This window comes from Muntiacus reevesi, chromosome 2 (assembly GCF_963930625.1).
Source record: "Muntiacus reevesi chromosome 2, mMunRee1.1, whole genome shotgun sequence".
Lineage (NCBI taxonomy): Eukaryota > Metazoa > Chordata > Mammalia > Artiodactyla > Cervidae > Muntiacus > Muntiacus reevesi.
In genome coordinates, this window is record NC_089250.1 from 89713530 (window position 1) to 89731788 (window position 18259).

Sequence of the window (18259 nt, forward strand, 5' to 3'; positions counted from 1 at the left end):
CCAGTTCCCACAGCACTTAGCTATTTTGAAATTAATCTGCTTTTGTTTCACTCCCCGATAGGTTGTACTACTCCTTGAGGCCATGGGTGGGCTATCATATGCTTCATAGCACCAGAGCTTTGTATGGTTTTGGCGCACAAAAAATATTTCCTGAACATAATTTGTTAAATGATCTTGTATGAGAGTATAAATGTATATATTCAACATAATACGCATTTTAAGTCATTTACAAATATTTATTAAATACTATGGTTTAACTTAATGTTTCAAAAGAATCAAAACTCATAAACACTCACTGAGATAGGCTAAAATGAAAAGGACAGATCATAGCGTTAAGACTGCTGAACAATAAGGTCTCATACATTGCTGGTAAGCATGTAAACTGGCAGGATTTACTGAAGCTAAACAAGGTACCTGGTGACCCTGCATTTCCAGTCTGGGGTTATGCTCAACAGAAATAAATAAGAATGTTGTTAGCAGCACTGCTCACAACGGCCAGCCCCAAACAGGAGATGATGCCAATGTTCATTAATATTAGAATGATAAACTGGCATATTCATACAAGTACTACAGAGCAATGAAAAAAGAATGAACTTCTGCTACCCATAGCAACAAAGATACGACTTCATGAAGTTCAAAAACAAGTAAACTAACTTGAGGTGACAGATGAAAACAGTGGTTACTTGGGGGCTGTGGGTGTTGACTAGAAGAGATGCCCATGAGGACACCTTCTAGGGTAACTGAAATGTTCTCTAACTTCCAGTGATCACACAGAGGGGAACCCAGCTGCACCTATGTATGTAAAAGTCATGCTGCAACAAAGTTAAGAAAAAGAAAAAACTTATGAACTAAGGCCTTGAAAATATGCCAACAGCTGGTGTTACAGCCATGAGACAACAAAGTAAATTTCATCCAACTATCTTTGCCCCTTTGTTGTAACATAAAAAAGAATTTTTTTAAAAGGAATACTTTGCATAGGCAAAAAGGTATTCCTAAATGGTTTCAACTTTGGCTTAAGATTCATAATACTGTTTCCAGATGATGTTTCACTTGTGCATAAACTAGGCAACTGTTATGTTACTTAGCATCTAAAATTTTGAGAAAACAGCTAAGCTCTGACCTACAGAATTACAGTAGCTATTTGTTACTAGCAATATTCCAAAAGAAATTTATTTTACTATACTTATCTATAAGTAGATACTATAATATCAACATATTTATAGAATACATATAATATCTATATAATATTTACTATAAATATCTACTTACTATAAAATCTGCCACCTTTTAGTGAAACAGAAAAATAAAATCTTTACAATATAGGAAATGTTAAAATTTGGAAGAAAAAAACCCAAAGACCTTGAGTAGCCTAAAACAACTAGTTTGTAATTTTGGTCAATATGTCTGACACTATGGATATTAGCAGTTCTGGGAATGAGTTTTAATATTAATAATGAAATATTCAATTTAACCAAATACCTGACAGAATTCCTCACTGCATGTTTTAAGGAAAGTAAAAAGATTAACAGATTTAAATACTTTTAAAAGCCAGAAAGAAGTATCTAAAAAATATACATGAATGCATCCAGAAGAAATTCTGGGCTCCAGTGTACATAAGACAAGAGTATAGAACCTCTAGGCAAAATATTTTTTAATTACAATCTCATATATATTTATATAAAGTAGAACATTTACTATTGATGAACTAGATTATAACCTGCAAATCTTATTAACCAGAAATTCCTGAGTGTAGTAGTGAGGCAATAAAGGTGGACATTGGAGACCCATTCATTTTTCAGAGATTTTTTTCAGCTTTTGACTTGGGTGCTATCACGTTCAAGGCACCAGTCCAAGTGCTCGTTAATCTGAGCCTCTGAAACTTCATCCTGACACACAGGACAGTGAACCACACTGCTCTGACTTGATGAACTGCTGGGATTCTGAGCTGCAGCTGGAGGATGTAAACTACTCTTCAGATCATTACCACCACTCTGGGTTTGCTCTTTCTTGATAAAAAAGTTGTCAAAAAGAGTCTTGTCTTCTAGCCTGGGTCGTTTACTTGGGAGTTTACCTTCAGGCCCACCTGCATCCTGGGGCGCAGTGACAGATGTCGATTCCATGGCTTTTAAGGAGTTCCTTAGAGACATCCTAGAAGATGTAGCCCTCCTTTGAGAACTGGAAAAGACTGACTTTTTAGTGCTGTCGCCCACTGTGAGGCTTTTCTTTGGAGTCCCATTCACACTTCTGAAAGCCCTGTTGTTGGCAATGGACATTTTAGGGAAGTAGTTGCTTAAGACATTTTGATGACTGGTACTGAGAACAGGGGATGCTACAGAAGTCTTTTTACTTGGACCATTCTGTTCAAATTTCACCTCAGTTTTAGAATGAGGTCTCAGGGCATTTGCTGAATGGTCTTGACTTAAAGGCTCTTGGGTTTCATTAACAGCATGTGAAGTGATACATTTCCCAGATGAAAAATTGCTGGTTTCCCCTAGGACATAACCTTTCCCGCTAAAGGGGATTAACAGCTGTTTCTCCCCTCTGTTCAGTTTGTCTGCAAAAGAAGTAAGATTTTTCCTTGATTCAAAATTTATACCATAACAAGTATTAAGCTAATGGATAGTTTTTCCAATGAAGAAATACTGTTTTGTTCTGACTTAGAACTATACTGTAATTCTCTATTAACAGGAGGGCAACCTTCAGCTATCAGAAAGCTCTGATAATGAGAACACATAAAGGACAAAAACACCCTCCTTTCAAAACAAAACACAAAATACCATCTCATACTTAAACAAGGAGTTCTATCATGCAAATATCAATAGCAAAATAACTTTTATCAAGAAAACTGCCTTTAGTACTCTTAAGCCACGTCCCAGATGGGAAAAATCTGCTACTGCATCATCTTCCCAGCTCACAAAACAGGATATAATCTTTCCACATAAATTCTTCTATAGCTTCTCAACTTAGTAAACGTTTCAGATTTGAGAAAGCTTATGTCCATGAATCCTTATCACATCCAATCAACAACTTCCCAAGGGAAGAAACATTAACTTTAGTAACCTGGCTACCCCTTCAAAGAGCAGTAACTCTGAACTGCAGAAGAAAGGGGTAAATCTTGAAGTGTTAGCATATACATGCCGTATCCTTTTCCCATTCTTCTAATGAAAATACATACATCAACAGAAGTTGCTTGGATAGACTCCAACTGATAGGAAGGGGTGTAGCTAGGACTTACATTCCGGGCATTGTTATTTGAATTACTGTTTTTACCTTGACAATCTTTTTTTTGCCTTCTGTTTCCTAATGACCCAGTGAGTCAGGATAGGGAAAGGGACTTTACCCTTCAATTTTAGCAGTGGAAACTATTCCCACTTTTTCTCACATGTATATAGAGCAAAATATATTTTTCTACCACCGTTTTATGGACAATGGGATTTTTTTTCTGCTTTAAGTCCATACTTGAAAATATCTACACAAGAAACACTCTTTAAACTTTATCTTTTTCTTCAAAAAATATTGCTAAGGGTTTTATCTCTAACAAGAGAAAAATAATAAAATAAAAAAAATTTTAAATGGGCTTCGGTTGAAACCAAATTTCTTGTTTTGCCTTTTTTTCTGTTGAACAAATTAATTAAAGGTTTATCTTTATGCCAGTCTCTGAAGTGTCCTTAAGAGAACTAGCCACAGTAGTGGAAAAGTAGGAAGACTACAAGCAGACTTACCTTTATGCTCTGCTTCTGATACTGGCTGCTTTCCCAGTTTTGTCTTCCCTTTGCCCTTTTTTGAGTAGTTCTCTGGCTCCTTGATTTTGATGAAAGTGCCTCCACAGGTTCTCTGGTGTTCAGCCCACCAGTAGTCATGGGCGGAGGGTGCCCTGTTGGTGGCGCGCTTCACATAGCCGAAATACGGCTTACTGTTCTGGCACGGCCCATTGCAGCGCCACCAGTGCCGACGGTACTCGTCCACCTCGTCATGGAAAGTATGGTACACCTGGGCCGGAACAAAGTTCTCAGCGTTAAGTAGGCAAGTTAACAATTTCAAGAAAATACATGTAATAAATAAGCAGCCTCCCACAACTTCCTTTTTTTTTAAACTTTCCAACTTCTCAAGGGTTTTCTGAAGTTATATTCTGGGAAAGATAGTAACTATATTTAGCTTCTCTTCAAAAGTTCATTTTAATGGGAATCAGCAGTAGTTAATTTAGTGCTACATAAACTATGTAAAGATAGAGAAATGTGAGACTAGAAGACAAATTTAAAAAACCAAAAAGCTTCTATATGTGCTAAAAGTTTTAGAAACTCACTTTCTAAATGATGAAAAATTAGGATAAAGATTTTATATAATGTCATAATCAGTAAGAATTGTTCCCACTGCTTAAGTTGAAATTTTCCCCTATAGGTAACCATACCAAAGGATTCTGAAGGACTCTTTCCTATAAACACTGGACCCAAACACATGCACCTGGTCTCAGGCTGCCTCTGCAAAATCCGTTCTCCACATTCACCCAACTCTGCTCATTTCCTCACAAACAGCTTTCTGGGGTACCATTTAATCTGTTTACAGGTGAAAAGTTCTCCAGGGTTTGAATGTTCTCATCCTTATATCCCTAGTGGTTATTACCAGCTTGGCATAGGGAAGGTGCTCAGTAAGTGTTTGCTGACTGAGTGAATGAGAAACTTCATTGAGACAAATTCTCTTTAAAGGTGCTTTTCAGTCCTTGAACAGGATCCCTCTGTTTCACCCTCTAGATGAAATCTTACTTAGAACCTAAGCAGCAGACAGACAGAGAAGAGTTCAGGCTGAAAGGAAGGTGAGCCCTCCCACATGGTGGCACTGAGGCTGGCAGGGCCCCATTTTACAAATGGTATTTCCAAATGAGTGAGCAACTTTTCCTCCTGTCCTCTCAGTGGAATGTTATTAGTTATATAAGATAAGGAGCAACAACAGCATGAGTCTTGTTTTTTTAAACTCTTAATAAATTCCCCTTGTGGGAAACAATACTAAGCTTTCAGTAACTCTACAGATAGTTTTATATTCACTATTTCTCCACTATAAGCAAACAAATTCTATTATTTGGCAACCATACAAACAATGCAAATTATGGTAAGTGCAGAAGAGACTGGAGGACAGGTTTGGGAGCAAGAAGGCTTATAAGACCCTGCCTTCTCTCTTATGTTGAGAACACCTCGCTTAGTAATTCAGTGGTAAAAAAGACAGGGAATTGGATCTCTTTTGATTCCAACTTCTGTAATTCCTATAGCCTGGGGCTGTAACTTTTCAACAATGCAGTTAACTAAAAACTGTCCTCAATGTGGATGCCCCATGAAGTCTGCCATATCAGAATGTAACCTGGCAAAGCAAGGGCTGTCTACTTGATAAAACCTCCTAAATTCTCTTCCAACTGAACAACAGGAAATACACTAGAATTTTGCTTAAAGTGTAAAAGTCTTTTATACTAGCAACTCCGTAATTCCTTTGCTAATCTGGATTTTATGTGACTGTGTTAATGCAAGCCACTTATTTGATATTAAAGGAACTCAGTCCAGTAATGAAATGAGCTCTCTAGAAAATTAAACTGACAGCTAGAAAATAATACATGGAGGGTGAGTACTTTCCCTTTCCGTCACACTGGCTTTTATTGCTTTTTAAAATAAGGAAATTTCTAAACACACAAAGGCATTTAATCTCTGTAGGAATTAATATTTGTTTTGGTTCAATTAAATTCAGTACTTGCTAAGTGCTTGTAGAGGCGCTATGTTATACATCTTGTGCAGGTGTATACAAAGACACACAGGTGTATATAAAGATAGGTAAGACCAACCTATTGGGGTATGAAAGTAGAATATAACATTGTAAAAGGTTAAATATCTGCTGAGGAGGTTCAAAGGAGGGAGAAGTTATATCCCACTATAAAGATGAAGATCATTTTGACAGAAAATAGAAGAGGTACATTTTAGGGAAAGAATATATGAGGAAAGGCAGAGAAATGAACAGTTCCGTTAAAAACATAAGCAAGGGAGTTGTGGAAAGTAAGAAAAAAGGAACAGTAAGGTTACTGGATAAAATGAATGTATAATAACAAAGACAACATTTAATTAGTACCCAAACTGTGCTAAAATGTTTTTGCTTGCATTTTCTCTAACCCTCACAAGGATCCAATAGCCTAAGTATTGTTATCATCCTCCTCTTACATGTGAGTAAACCAAAGTATGAAAGAGTTTAAGTAGGTCCCACAATCAGTGGCACCAGCATCAGGATGTAGGCAACCTGACTCTTCCTGCTTTTCTGACCCCAGGCTCTGCCACCTCCCACATTATGCAGAAATGCAAGTCAAACACTTCTGATGAAGGGAGTAACATACAATAGCAGCAGAATATAGGACAGACTGAAGGAAGAGACAATGAGGAAAAGTAATTAGGAGATGACAGTAATAGTCCAGAAGAGAGGTACTCAGGCCTGCAATAACTCTGCACAACAAGCTGCCCCCAGAGGTCAGAGGTCTCAGGAATGTCACTAGAACTGCTGTCTTCTACTATGGGTCCCAGATAAGCTGGTGCTTCTCTGGGCCCCTCGCCTGCCCTGGGAAATCCTCAAACACAGTATTTGTTTCTACCCAGTTTCTATTTTTAATTAAATCCCAGGAAATACTGAATAAATAACTACTAAATATCATAAATGTGTGTGGCTTTATATACCGTTACATTGGCTCCTGTCAGGCGATTGATGCGATGCATATGCTTACAAAACTCTGGACCATGCCCTTCCCGATCTTTATCATTATTAGTGACAAATAAGTAGGCATGTATCATTTCATGCAAGAGGGTCTGAAACAAAAAACAATCACATTAATTTGTTATGGTGCTTCTGAAAATAAAAATGCATTTTCTGACTCTACCTGGAGTCTTAACCTTCTTTGGATCACAGACTCCTTTCAGATACTGAAGAAGTCATGAACTATCTTATATAAGCACACATTCACACAACTTTGCATATAATACCCAAAGTCCTGTAGATCCCAGGTTAATTCCCTGTTCCAAGGAAGCCTTTTAAATTATTACCCAAAATCCAGTAGAAAAGACTGATAAATTCAGCTACATTAAAATTTTTAAATTCTGTATGGGGAAAAAAATGTTATCAGTAAAATGAAAAAACTCAGGAAAATATATGTGCAACTATCTCACAGACTATTAACTCCTAAATTATAAAGCACTCCTAAAAATCAATGGGGAAATGATCAACAATCTGATTTTAAAATAGGCAAATTTCATGGACAGGTCACAGAAAATGAAATATAAATTATCCATAAACATGAAAAAATGCTCAACTTCATTTGTAAAAATAGAAATGCAAGTTAATACGTAAGTATACAACTTCTTGCTTATTGAGACTGGTAAAACTAAAGTTTGACATTATTAGTAAAGCTAAGGGAAAATAAGCATTCCCATATATCACTGGTTGTTGTTGTTGTAAGTCATTTCTGTAAGTCATTTCATGTCTGTTGTAAGTCATGTCTGACTCTTTGCAACCCCATGGACTGCAGCCCACCAGGCTCCACTGTCTATGGGATTTCCCAGGCAAGAATACTAGAGTGGGTTGCCATTTCCTCCTTCAGGGGGTCTTCCCAACCCAGGGACTGAACCCCAGTCTTTTGCACTGACAAGCAGATTCTTTACCACTGAGCCACCAGGGATCACTGGTAGGAATACAAAATGGTACAATCCTTGTGGAAAATTTGGTTAACATCTAACATATTTACAAACACATTTATTGTTGGACTCAGCAACACCTAGACTAAAATGAAAGGCCATGTGTATAAGGTATTTCATTGTGGCACTGCTTACAAAGTGAAAGAGTGAAAACAATGTTTAGCAATAGGGGCTTCATTGAAAGAACTATGGTACAGCCACATAATGGAATTCTATGTAGCCATAACAAAGAATGAAAAGTACCTCTATGAAATGATATGGAGGGCACTATAGAATGTATTGTTTTAATGAAAAAGGCAAGGTACAAAAGAGTGTATAAGAAATATGCTATGTGGTGGGGAGTAGATAAGAGTGGATATAAATACTGGCAAAAGAGAATGATAGAAAAAAAACTAGTAACAACAGTATCCTTTATGGTGAAAAGGTCAGAATAGAGGCATGGGGGAGACCAAGATTTCTCTGTGTATAGTCTTCTGTAGTTTGAGGATTTTAAATCATGTAAAATTTTAAAACAAACAATAAAACTTACTGCTCATTCCATACCAAGGATGGAATAGTTTAGGTATAAAGTTTACAAAAGCATTTATGGCTGATATGTCATAATCTATTCTAAAAAATATGAATACAAAAAGTGAAAACCATAAAGGTCCTCAAAAGCATAGCTTTTTCCATAACCCTCCACAGTTTTTTTTAAAAAAAGTTTTCATCAGAACTAGATTGGCATTAATGAATTTTAGTTGTATAGAATTATATGAATAGAGAAATGCAAGAATCAAACATTTACCAACTCTTACCTTTTCAAGAAAATGCCACTCTATCGAGACTCAAATTCAAAGGTCATTCTATATTTCAGATGTTTTTCAACATTCTAAAATAATGATAACTACTCTCATTAAAGAGAAACAACTTAGGTTCCTGATTTTTGGTTCAATTCAAACACGTCTTGAAAATGGTACATGGTACATACTGAACATTTCCATTTTTATTTATCTACCATTTTCCACATTTAGGCTCTACCTACACATCATTTGTCCCCAAACACCTCAATTTCCCACCACTGTTCTAGATCTGGCCAAAAACAACTACTTCTAGACCTAAATATGCCATAAGCTTAGTGGCCTCACTTTTGTCCATAGCATACCCATTCTTTCTGCCAGAAGTAGTCTCCTCTACCATTTCTACATGTCAGAATTCAATTCTGGCTTGTTAGGCTCGCCTCCTGGAGAAGGAAATGGCAACCCACTTGTGTTCTTGCCTGGGAAATCCCATGGAGAGAGGAGCCTGGAGGGCTGCAGTCACAAAGAGTTGGACATGACTTAGCAACTGAACAACAACAACAAACATCAAAAGCAAATACTAGAATAACTAGATTAGTCTGGCACACAGTAGGTACTCAATACAGTGAGTGGTAGGCATGCTGATGTTAGTAGTAATGAAATCCACATCTGTGAAACTTTTCTTGACCTTCTCAACCAGTTTAAGTTTTTTCCTTTTCTGAATCTTATTCATTATAATTTAGGCAGCTACTTCAAATACAGGCCAGTCCCTCTATTCTTCCTCCATCCATCTTACTCCTGATTTCACATTATAACTTTCTGCCAACAGCAAATGCTCACCTGAAGCATTACCACATAGTTCCCATTTTCTTCTTGCCTATCACCTTAAGAAAAAAATCGTTCATGTGTTATTTAAACCAACATTGTTCATGCAATGAACTCAGTTTTCAATTAGGGCTGTTCAATTGGCGCTCCTTATAAGGTTGACTTGGTTAATCATAGTTTAATTTTTTTTAATGCTTTACTGTTTTTTTTCCTGCTTCTTCACTGAATTACCAATAGAATTGTGTTTTTATCTACCACTATGACTGTAGATTGCTTGTTTCTCTAATTCATTTCTGCTGATTGATGCTTCATGTTTAAAGCTATGCTATTACTTTTAGAGTCATTATGTGTCTGTATTTAATAGGTTATTTTATCATTTTAAAATGTCTCCTTTTTTTCTAGTAAAACTTCTTCCCTTAAAATCTTTATACTAATACTAGGTTGCCATAACAGTTTTCTGTTGCCTAATATTTGGAAGATATGCTTTTTCTCATCCTTTTACATTTAACATATGTGTCTGTTTTAATCACATCTCTGTTAATGTCATATGCCACTGCATGTCTTTAACTGGAATGTTTAGTCCATTTACATTTAATATAATAACTGATATTGTTTTTATGTCCACTTTTCTATTTCATCTGGGCTTTGTCCCTTTACTAGTTTCTTTTTTATTGAGTATTTCTGTTGTACTACTTTAACATTTAGTAGCTTTTTTTTTTTAATTGTAATTTTAAAAAATGTAACAAAACATTTACCATCTTAACTATTTTAAGTATACAGTTCAGTAGTGCTAAGTACACTCACATTGTTGTGAAACCCACCACTTTTTGCTATCCTTAAAAAACATATTTCCAGGCATGTTTTAACTTACTTCCCATCCAACCTCTATCATCTATGCTCTCTGGTGCATATATTTCAAATGATACAACTGAGGCAAGACAACTCACACCAGGTATATCTTGAGGATTTTAAGGCAACTACTGGACTCAACTAAACACAGTTCAGGGCTCCTACTGTTTCATTCAGCTATTAGGAGTGATCACCATCTATAGATATGAAGTGTGCCCTCACATTGGTTTGTTCTGCCAGCCCAGCTATATGTCATGGGAGGACACCATGGTGGCGAAACAGAAGAGAATCAAAATTCGTGTGTGTCAATAAAAAGGTTTGGATCTTAACTTTCTTGCTGCTTCTAAACCAACTACCTTGTCTATCTAAACCTTATGTTATTTATAAAAATAAGGATAACACATACTGAACATAAACAGGACTGTTGTAAAAATCAAAGTAGCTAACATACCTGAAAGCCTCCAACTTTGAAACACTGTAAGAATATAAGATAATCATTATTTGCCCCACAATAAAAGTTTGCAGTGAGGGAAAACTGATTTTTTCCCCCACGTGTACAGGTTAATTTACAGCAGTCTAATAATAACTGTTTCTAAATTACTGAGCTAAGAATCAGGTTTATGCAAAGAATACCTCCACAAGATCTTTTCTTGGTCTCAGCTTTAAAAGGGGTTCACTGAGACGGATGGAACACATTCCACCCCTCCCTTCATAGCTGCATATCCCAGCACACCTGGAAAACACCACCACAAAAATTGTTAGTCACCAAATATACACAAAATGGAAATAGAAATGAAAGAGCAAAATCCCTATTTATTGTTCTTGGACAGTTCAGACAGAGAACTCTATGAAGGATGGCTTTCTTGAGAGTATACCCACTTTGTTGGGAGATACTTGTATTTCATCGGAGTAGTGGCTTCCCTAGCCTGTTACCAGGCTGTAACAGCTTGAAAAAGATAATCTTATTTTGCTGCTCCCTGTCTCCTCCCTACAAGCTATGCTCAATCAGTTGTAGTCGTAACGGCCAGATCTCCATTAGCCTATGTCCAAAATTATAATGGAATCCTATATGAAAGAGATACTTTAAACACACGAAGTGTCATATCTTCTCTCTTATTTTAGATGCTTTGATATCAATTCAAAAAACAAGTACAGTGGTATACAACAACTTCTTAGACTTACTTGTTAACTCCGTTCATATACCGGGGTACATTATCTCAAATCAGAATTTCTCAAACCTGGAGTGTCAGAAAGGGATCCTTTTAGAGGCATCCCTTTAGATCCCCTGGATCCAGAAATATGGGAACATGAGCACCTTCCCCACTCTGGGGCTCCGGAGCTCACAGCTAAGTACACCACACAATGTGTCCCTGGCACTCTCTCTTGGGGCAGATTCTGGCTGTTTCTCCCACCTGGATCCTAAAGCACACCCCTAAGACAAATTAGAAAAGCGTTAACTTGCTTTTTAGTAACCGTTAAGGGCCTTTGGACTGTGCTGTGTACTTAGTCGCTCAGTTGTGTCCGACTCTGAGACCCCACGGACTGTATGAAGCCCGCCAGGCTCCTCTGTTCATGGGATTCTCCAGGCAAGAATACTGGAATGGGTTGCCATGCCCTCCTCCAGGGGATCTTCCCGACCCAGGAATCAAACACAGGTCTCCCAGGTCTCAGGCGGATTCTTTAACGTTTGAGCCACCAGGGAAGCCCTTTCTAGTGAAGTGAGATTCAAAGAAACACAATTTTTCTCTCAGTGCGCCCCTTACAAGTCAAGCCATCGCGGGATGGGCCACGGGGCTTTCTTGAAGTCGTTTAAGGTGAGAAGGGAAGGGGCTGGAAGGAAGATAATCCCTGTGGGGCCGCCTGCCCCAAATCCAGAGCCCGGGCTAACGCCCCGGGACCGGGAGGGGCGACAGAAGGGCCGCCGGCGGCCCCGTCCACAGCGGGGCCCGGGACTCACAGCGTCATCCGCACGCTCCACTTCACCTCGACCGCCTCCAGTTGGCCCCAGAAGAAACGGTCGTTGAACAGAACAAACAGGGCCTGTAAGTCAGGGGTGGGGTCCACCAACTCCCAGGACGCGTCGACCAGCGACAGGGGCTCCTGGACCGGTTCGCGCTCCGAGACCTGCAAGTTCCACTCCTCCTGAAGCTGTAGTGCCAAAACCAGGTCCTCATCCATGGCTGCCGAGGCCCAGAGGGGGTGACTCCACGTCCGGGGCGGGGGGGGGGGGGGGGGGCGTCTGAGGGTCCGGTCGCACGCTTAGGAGATACGGGCTTTCTGGCCAGTTCGCCGATCTCGCGAGACTCAGGGAAAACGGGCTCGACAACGATAACTTAGCTTGTCCCAAACGCCGAAGTCAAGATTCTGGGCCTTAAAAAAAAGAACTCAGCGTGACACCACCTATGGGCTCAAAACTAGGGTTGAAGGTTTCAGATACCTGGTTACAGTCTTTACGGTTCGCGAGTCACGTCAAACACCAACGACACACTCCGCCCACACGTAGCCCCTCGTAGTACCTACATCTCTCTGCCCCGCCCTCCACTTACTTCCGCAATAGCTTCTCCAGCGTAGGAGCCCTAGGCCCCTGAAGCTACTGCGCAGGCGCACGTCGGCACTCGGCTCCTTGCGCAGGCGCAGTGACTGAAGTTCAAACCCGGGCGCAGGCGTATTCGTCTCTCTTCCATCCTGCTTCCTTAGCCCTGGAGTTTGTCCCGGCTTGGGTGGGCCTCCACAGCGGCGGCACCGGCCACGGCGGTAGTGACAGGGAGTGCGTGAGTCCGGACGGAAATGGCGATGGCGATGTCAGACAGTGGGGCGAGCCGGCTGCGGCGGCAGCTCGAGTCAGGCGGCTTCGAGGCGCGGCTGTACGTGAAGCAGCTCTCGCAGCAGTCGGACGGGGACCGGGACTTGCAGGAGCACCGACAGCGCATCCAGGCGCTGGCGGAGGAGACGGCGCAGAACCTGAAGCGCAACGTCTACCAGAACTACCGGCAGTTCATAGAGACGGCCCGTGAGATCTCCTACCTGGAGAGCGAGATGTATCAGCTCAGCCACCTGCTGACGGAGCAGAAGAGCAGCCTGGAGAGCATCCCGCTTACCCTGCTGCCGGCTGCCGCTGCCGCGGGCGCCGCCGCCACCTCTGGAGGGGAGGAGGGAGGAGGTGGCGCGGGGGGCCGCGACCACCTCCGTGGCCAGACCGGCTTTTTCCCCAGCCCCGGGGGCGCCTCCCGGGACGGTTCTGGGCCAGGCGAGGAAGGAAAGCAGCGAACCCTCACCACCCTGCTTGAGAAGGTGGAAGGCTGCAGGCACCTGCTGGAGACGCCAGGACAGTACCTAGTGTACAATGGTGACCTGGTGGAATACGAGGCGGACCACATGGCCCAGCTGCAGCGGGTGCACGGCTTTCTCATGAACGACTGTTTGCTGGTGGCCACCTGGCTGCCACAGCGGCGGGGGATGTATCGCTACAACGCCCTCTATCCCCTGGATGGTTTGGCTGTGGTCAATGTCAAGGACAACCCACCCATGAAGGACATGTTCAAGCTGTTAATGTTTCCCGAGAGCCGTATTTTTCAGGCAGAAAATGCAAAAATCAAACGGGAGTGGCTGGAAGTGCTGGAGGAAACCAAGAGGGCCCTCAGTGAAAAAAGACGCAGGGAACAGGAGGAGGCAGCGGCCCCTCGCGGGCCACCCCAAGTGACCCCCAAGGCCAGTAACCCGTTTGAGGACGAAGACGACGACGAACCAACTGTTCCCGAGATAGAAGAAGAGAAGGTGGACCTCTCAATGGAATGGATCCAAGAATTGCCTGAAGACCTGGATGTCTGTATTGCCCAGAGGGACTTTGAAGGTGCCGTTGACCTGCTGGATAAATTGAACCATTACCTAGAAGACAAGCCCAGCCCACCTCCTGTCAAAGAACTGAGGGCGAGAGTGGATGAGCGTGTCCGCCAGCTCACCGAGGTGCTAGTTTTTGAACTCTCCCCGGATCGGTCCCTGAGAGGTGGTCCCAAGGCGACCCGCAGGGCAGTTTCTCAACTAATCCGACTTGGCCAGTGCACGAAGGCTTGTGAGCTGTTTCTGAGAAACAGGGCGGCTGCTGTGCACACCGCAATACGCCAGCTCCGCATTGAAGGGGCCACCTTACTCTACATTCATAAGCTATGCCACGTTTTCTTTACCAGCCTTCTGGAGACCGCCAGGGAATTTGAGACCGACTTTGCAGGCACCGACAGTGGCTGCTACTCTGCCTTTGTGGTCTGGGCGAGGTCAGCCATGGGCATGTTCGTGGATGCTTTCAGCAAGCAGGTGTTCGATAGTAAGGAGAGCCTCTCCACAGCGGCTGAGTGCGTCAAAGTGGCGAAGGAGCACTGTCAGCAACTGGGCGACATCGGACTCGACCTCACCTTCATCATCCACGCCCTTCTGGTGAAAGACATCCAAGGAGCCTTGCATAGTTATAAAGAAATCATCATCGAAGCCACTAAGCATCGCAACTCCGAGGAGATGTGGAGGAGGATGAACTTGATGACTCCAGAGGCCCTGGGGAAACTCAAAGAGGAAATGAAGAGCTGTGGGGTGAGTAATTTTGAACAATACACGGGGGATGACTGCTGGGTGAACCTGAGTTACACGGTGGTCGCGTTCACCAAGCAGACCATGGGCTTCTTAGAAGAGGCACTGAAGCTGTATTTCCCAGAGCTGCACATGGTGCTTTTGGAGAGCCTGGTGGAGATCATTCTGGTTGCTGTCCAGCATGTGGATTACAGCCTTCGGTGTGAGCAAGATCCAGAGAAGAAAGCTTTTATCAGACAGAACGCATCCTTTCTGTATGAAACAGTCCTCCCCGTGGTGGAAAAAAGGTTTGAGGAGGGTGTGGGGAAACCTGCCAAGCAACTCCAGGACCTGAGAAATGCCTCCAGACTGATTCGCGTGAATCCCGAAAGTACAACGTCAGTGGTCTGACACCTGGACCTGTTTATGTGTAGCCCTACAGATTGCTTATATATTATTTATATTTATATTAAGTTGTATTAGCATATTCTTTATACTCTCAAACACATCTTAAAAGATGCTCTCTCAGATAGAAATGCAAAATCAAAGGAAAAAAATGTTAAGCCCATATAACAAAAACATTGGAATTATTAAAATAACTAATATGCCTTCCTTTTAAGGTATGCTAACTCTCTAGTGAATATATTGTCACAGTATAGCGTTTCAGCTTATCCTTTGACTCAACACACTTTCTCACAGTATAGATTATGCGGTGCAGATAGAACAGTGTCTGTAAATACACAGAGTATGTAGTGAAAGTCTCCCAGTTCACTGAAATATTAGGTTTCTGAAAGGATACAGTGCCATATAAAACACCCTGCTTCATATTCTTGTGGACCGTAAAATGTGTTTGAACAGTTTAGGGGAAAGGGAAGGAGTTGAGAAAATTGGCTTTAGGGTAAACTTTGGTCAACAGAATTCCTTCATGAAAGTAGCTAGTGTGCGGAGTCTAATACTCCAGTCCTTATAGTTCACAAGAGGAAGCTTTTGTAAACACAGTTTAGCAAGCATTTACAACCTGATTTAAATGGTTCATTTGTTGTAGCTGCTAATTAGCAGCTTGATAACACTTGATTTGGGTGCATTTACTTGAAAATCTGAAGAACTGTGATAAAATTTTTCTTTGTACATATCTCTGAGTTGTCTAAAGTTCCAGCTGGAGCTTTTCCTTGTCATGTTAAGAATAATAAAGGTAACAAGACACATTGTTAATAATAAAGATAACCCACTTTTAGTGTGGGTTACATAAAGTGAATCAGACTTCATGCAAATGAGAGCAAAGTTTTCACTGAAATACTTACTTGGATTTCAGGGTCTGGGTGGTTAGGAAATTAGGGAAAATCATATGCAGACGCCATAGCATTCTCAAGTGTGACTGCTTTGAGCAGAGATTTGTTTTTTCTGGCTAAGAGGAAAACAGAAAAGTGCCCATTAAACTATTGTATCTATTGCATATTGATTATATGGCCTTCCTCATACCTGGAGAGAAACTGCTAAGACCCATTTTTCCCCAGCTTCTAGTTATCATTCTTGTCCATAAGTGTCATTTCTGATGTCAATGACTTCGAAAGGTCATTTCTTTTATCTGAATGAAAATAGTGGTATTAAGACTGTGGAAATTATGTAAAACCTGAGATAGTTTTTAATAGCAGCTGAGAGTTGTGAAGCTCCTTGACATTAATTACTCATATGCCAGACAAACCTCTTATTTTCTGTTTAGCTGTGCATATTTAAAAGGTTAAAAATCATTTCTTTGACTAAATTTTTTCACATAACTTTAGCATTTTCTAGATAATAACCATGACTGGATATTTCAGTTGAACAAAAGCAGTTGTAACCTGCCTTTTGTTTTTTTTAAGATCACTGGAAACTTGAATTTGATAATTTTATGCCGCTTGAAGTTTCTAAAGTTATATTGTATGAAACATGTATTGTGTAAATATTTGATGCTGGGTTCATGAAATGATACTTCTGAAATCAAAACTTCTCTTATGCCATGAAGTTGCAGAAACCTCAGTGTGTATACTCAGATATTCAAATGGTTGCCTCCAAAACATTGTCTGCTTTTTAAAACTGGAAGTACAGAATTTTCTTCTGGTAAAAGTTGTATGTTCCTCTAAGTTGTAGCTGGAGGAAGTATGCTGTTGGAGAATGGGTTAGTGTGGGACAAGTTGATTAAAGAGCATCGATGTTGCAACGTGCCTTTGTGCCAAGGCAGAGCAATTTCACTGCATTCCTCCAAGTGGGGTCAGAGCTCTAGTTCTTGTTTAATTAGACTCCAAAACAAGGTCTAAAAATTGAATGCAGTTAGAGATTGCCCCTAAATCTAGTACATACTGTATTATACCACTTACGTGTTGATTGCCTTTTCTCAATTGCTTCAAACATAACACTGTCACTTGAGCTTGAAATCAGACTTGAATGAATTAATTACTGTTGAAAAAAGATGCCCTGTGGAATTAAGTCTCTTTTTGATTAAAGCCTCATTTCACTTAAGTGCTGAAAACTCATTTTTTTTTTGTTTCAAATACTACCTGTAGTTGTTATCAGCACTAGTATTCTGCAGCTTGCTTTCCTGGGATTGGGAATTCGGGACTTGATGTGTAGTATAAAATCAGTATGTGTATGTTTTGCTTATTGGTATGCTGTGATCTGAGGGATTCTGAAATGTCTTACCAAAATAAAGCTTACATTTTTTTCTTACACTGGATAAAATTGATTGATGTTACATTGTTATATATTCATTTCTTCTCTTTAATGATTTAATATTCTTATGTTCATGTTACTGAAATGTTTTAAATGCCTAGGTTTTTATGTTTTGTTTTTCTATATGGGGATCATAGGTACAAAACCATTAGCTAATTTAAGTAAGTGTTCTGCTACTATCAGAACTGTGACTTGTCAAATCGCAGATTTTTAGGATTTCCCTGAATGGGAGTCAGATATACCAAATATGAACTTACTGGGTTTTGTAGCTTCTGCACATCTTTAAATGAAGGAAATATAATGTGGGCTATATGACCTAAGAACTTGGGTCACAAATGACAAAAATCTCCTTTTAAAAAAAAATAATATGTGGATACTGCGGGAACTATCATATATAATTGACTTAACAGTATTTATCAAGTAACTTAACAGTATTTATCAAGTACTATGCCTCACATTGACTAAAACATGGGGTGGGGAGGACAGGATAAAGTTAAGTGTGTTTCCTCTTAATGTGCTTAAAAACCGGAGAAAATAGAGAATAAAAACATGGAAAAAATAAATTAGCAAATTAAAGGCAGAACTGTTGCAAACTAAATTAAGCAAAATTAATTTGAATAACTGCAAACCGTGTTAAAAAAAAAAAGACTGAAAAACATGTGTGTTGTAGTTTAAGTGCCATGGGAGTGCCAAGAAGGAAGAGTGCAGTGTTATTCTGAGGAGTTTGGAAAGGCCTCGTGGAATCGTTGGCTTTAAAGTCGGTCCTGGAAGGGACAAGGTTTCGGTGTGCAAGGAAGATGGGCATGAGAACGTGAACAGAGACACGCAGTGGACAGGCTTGTG

The 18259-nt window shown here is 40.5% G+C and overlaps 2 protein-coding genes across 2 annotated transcripts; one reads left to right on the forward strand and one right to left on the reverse strand.

The window, feature by feature from the left end:
* Positions 1–215: 215 nt before the first annotated feature.
* SPRTN (SprT-like N-terminal domain) lies at positions 216–12699 on the reverse strand. The gene is made up of 5 exons (XM_065922312.1): positions 12114–12699; positions 10790–10889; positions 6696–6824; positions 3723–3990; positions 216–2554 (listed from the first exon to the last, which is right to left on the reverse strand). Exons 1-5 carry the CDS (start codon positions 12332–12334, stop codon positions 1809–1811), a joined length of 1464 nt encoding a protein of 487 aa, XP_065778384.1. The 5' UTR covers positions 12335–12699; the 3' UTR covers positions 216–1808.
* Positions 12700–12802: 103 nt separating this feature from the next.
* EXOC8 (exocyst complex component 8) lies at positions 12803–16594 on the forward strand. Its single transcript, XM_065922311.1, has one exon. It carries the CDS (start codon positions 12944–12946, stop codon positions 15119–15121), a length of 2178 nt encoding a protein of 725 aa, XP_065778383.1. The 5' UTR covers positions 12803–12943; the 3' UTR covers positions 15122–16594.
* Positions 16595–18259: the final 1665 nt, after the last annotated feature.

Bases quoted from the DNA above. Each gene is read 5' to 3' on its own strand.
- SPRTN (XM_065922312.1), bottom strand. From the start codon at position 12,334: ATGGATGAGGACCTGGTTTTGGCACTACAGCTTCAGGAGGAGTGGAAC. The intron at 10,890-12,113 runs GTGAGTCCCGGG...GGTGTTTTCCAG, and splicing joins TGGAGCGTGCGGATGACGCT to GTGTGCTGGGATATGCAGCT. The intron at 3,991-6,695 runs GTATATAAAGCC...GTTCCGGCCCAG, and splicing joins TGACAGGAGCCAATGTAACG to GTGTACCATACTTTCCATGA.
- EXOC8 (XM_065922311.1), top strand. From the start codon at position 12,944: ATGGCGATGGCGATGTCAGACAGTGGGGCGAGCCGGCTGCGGCGGCAG.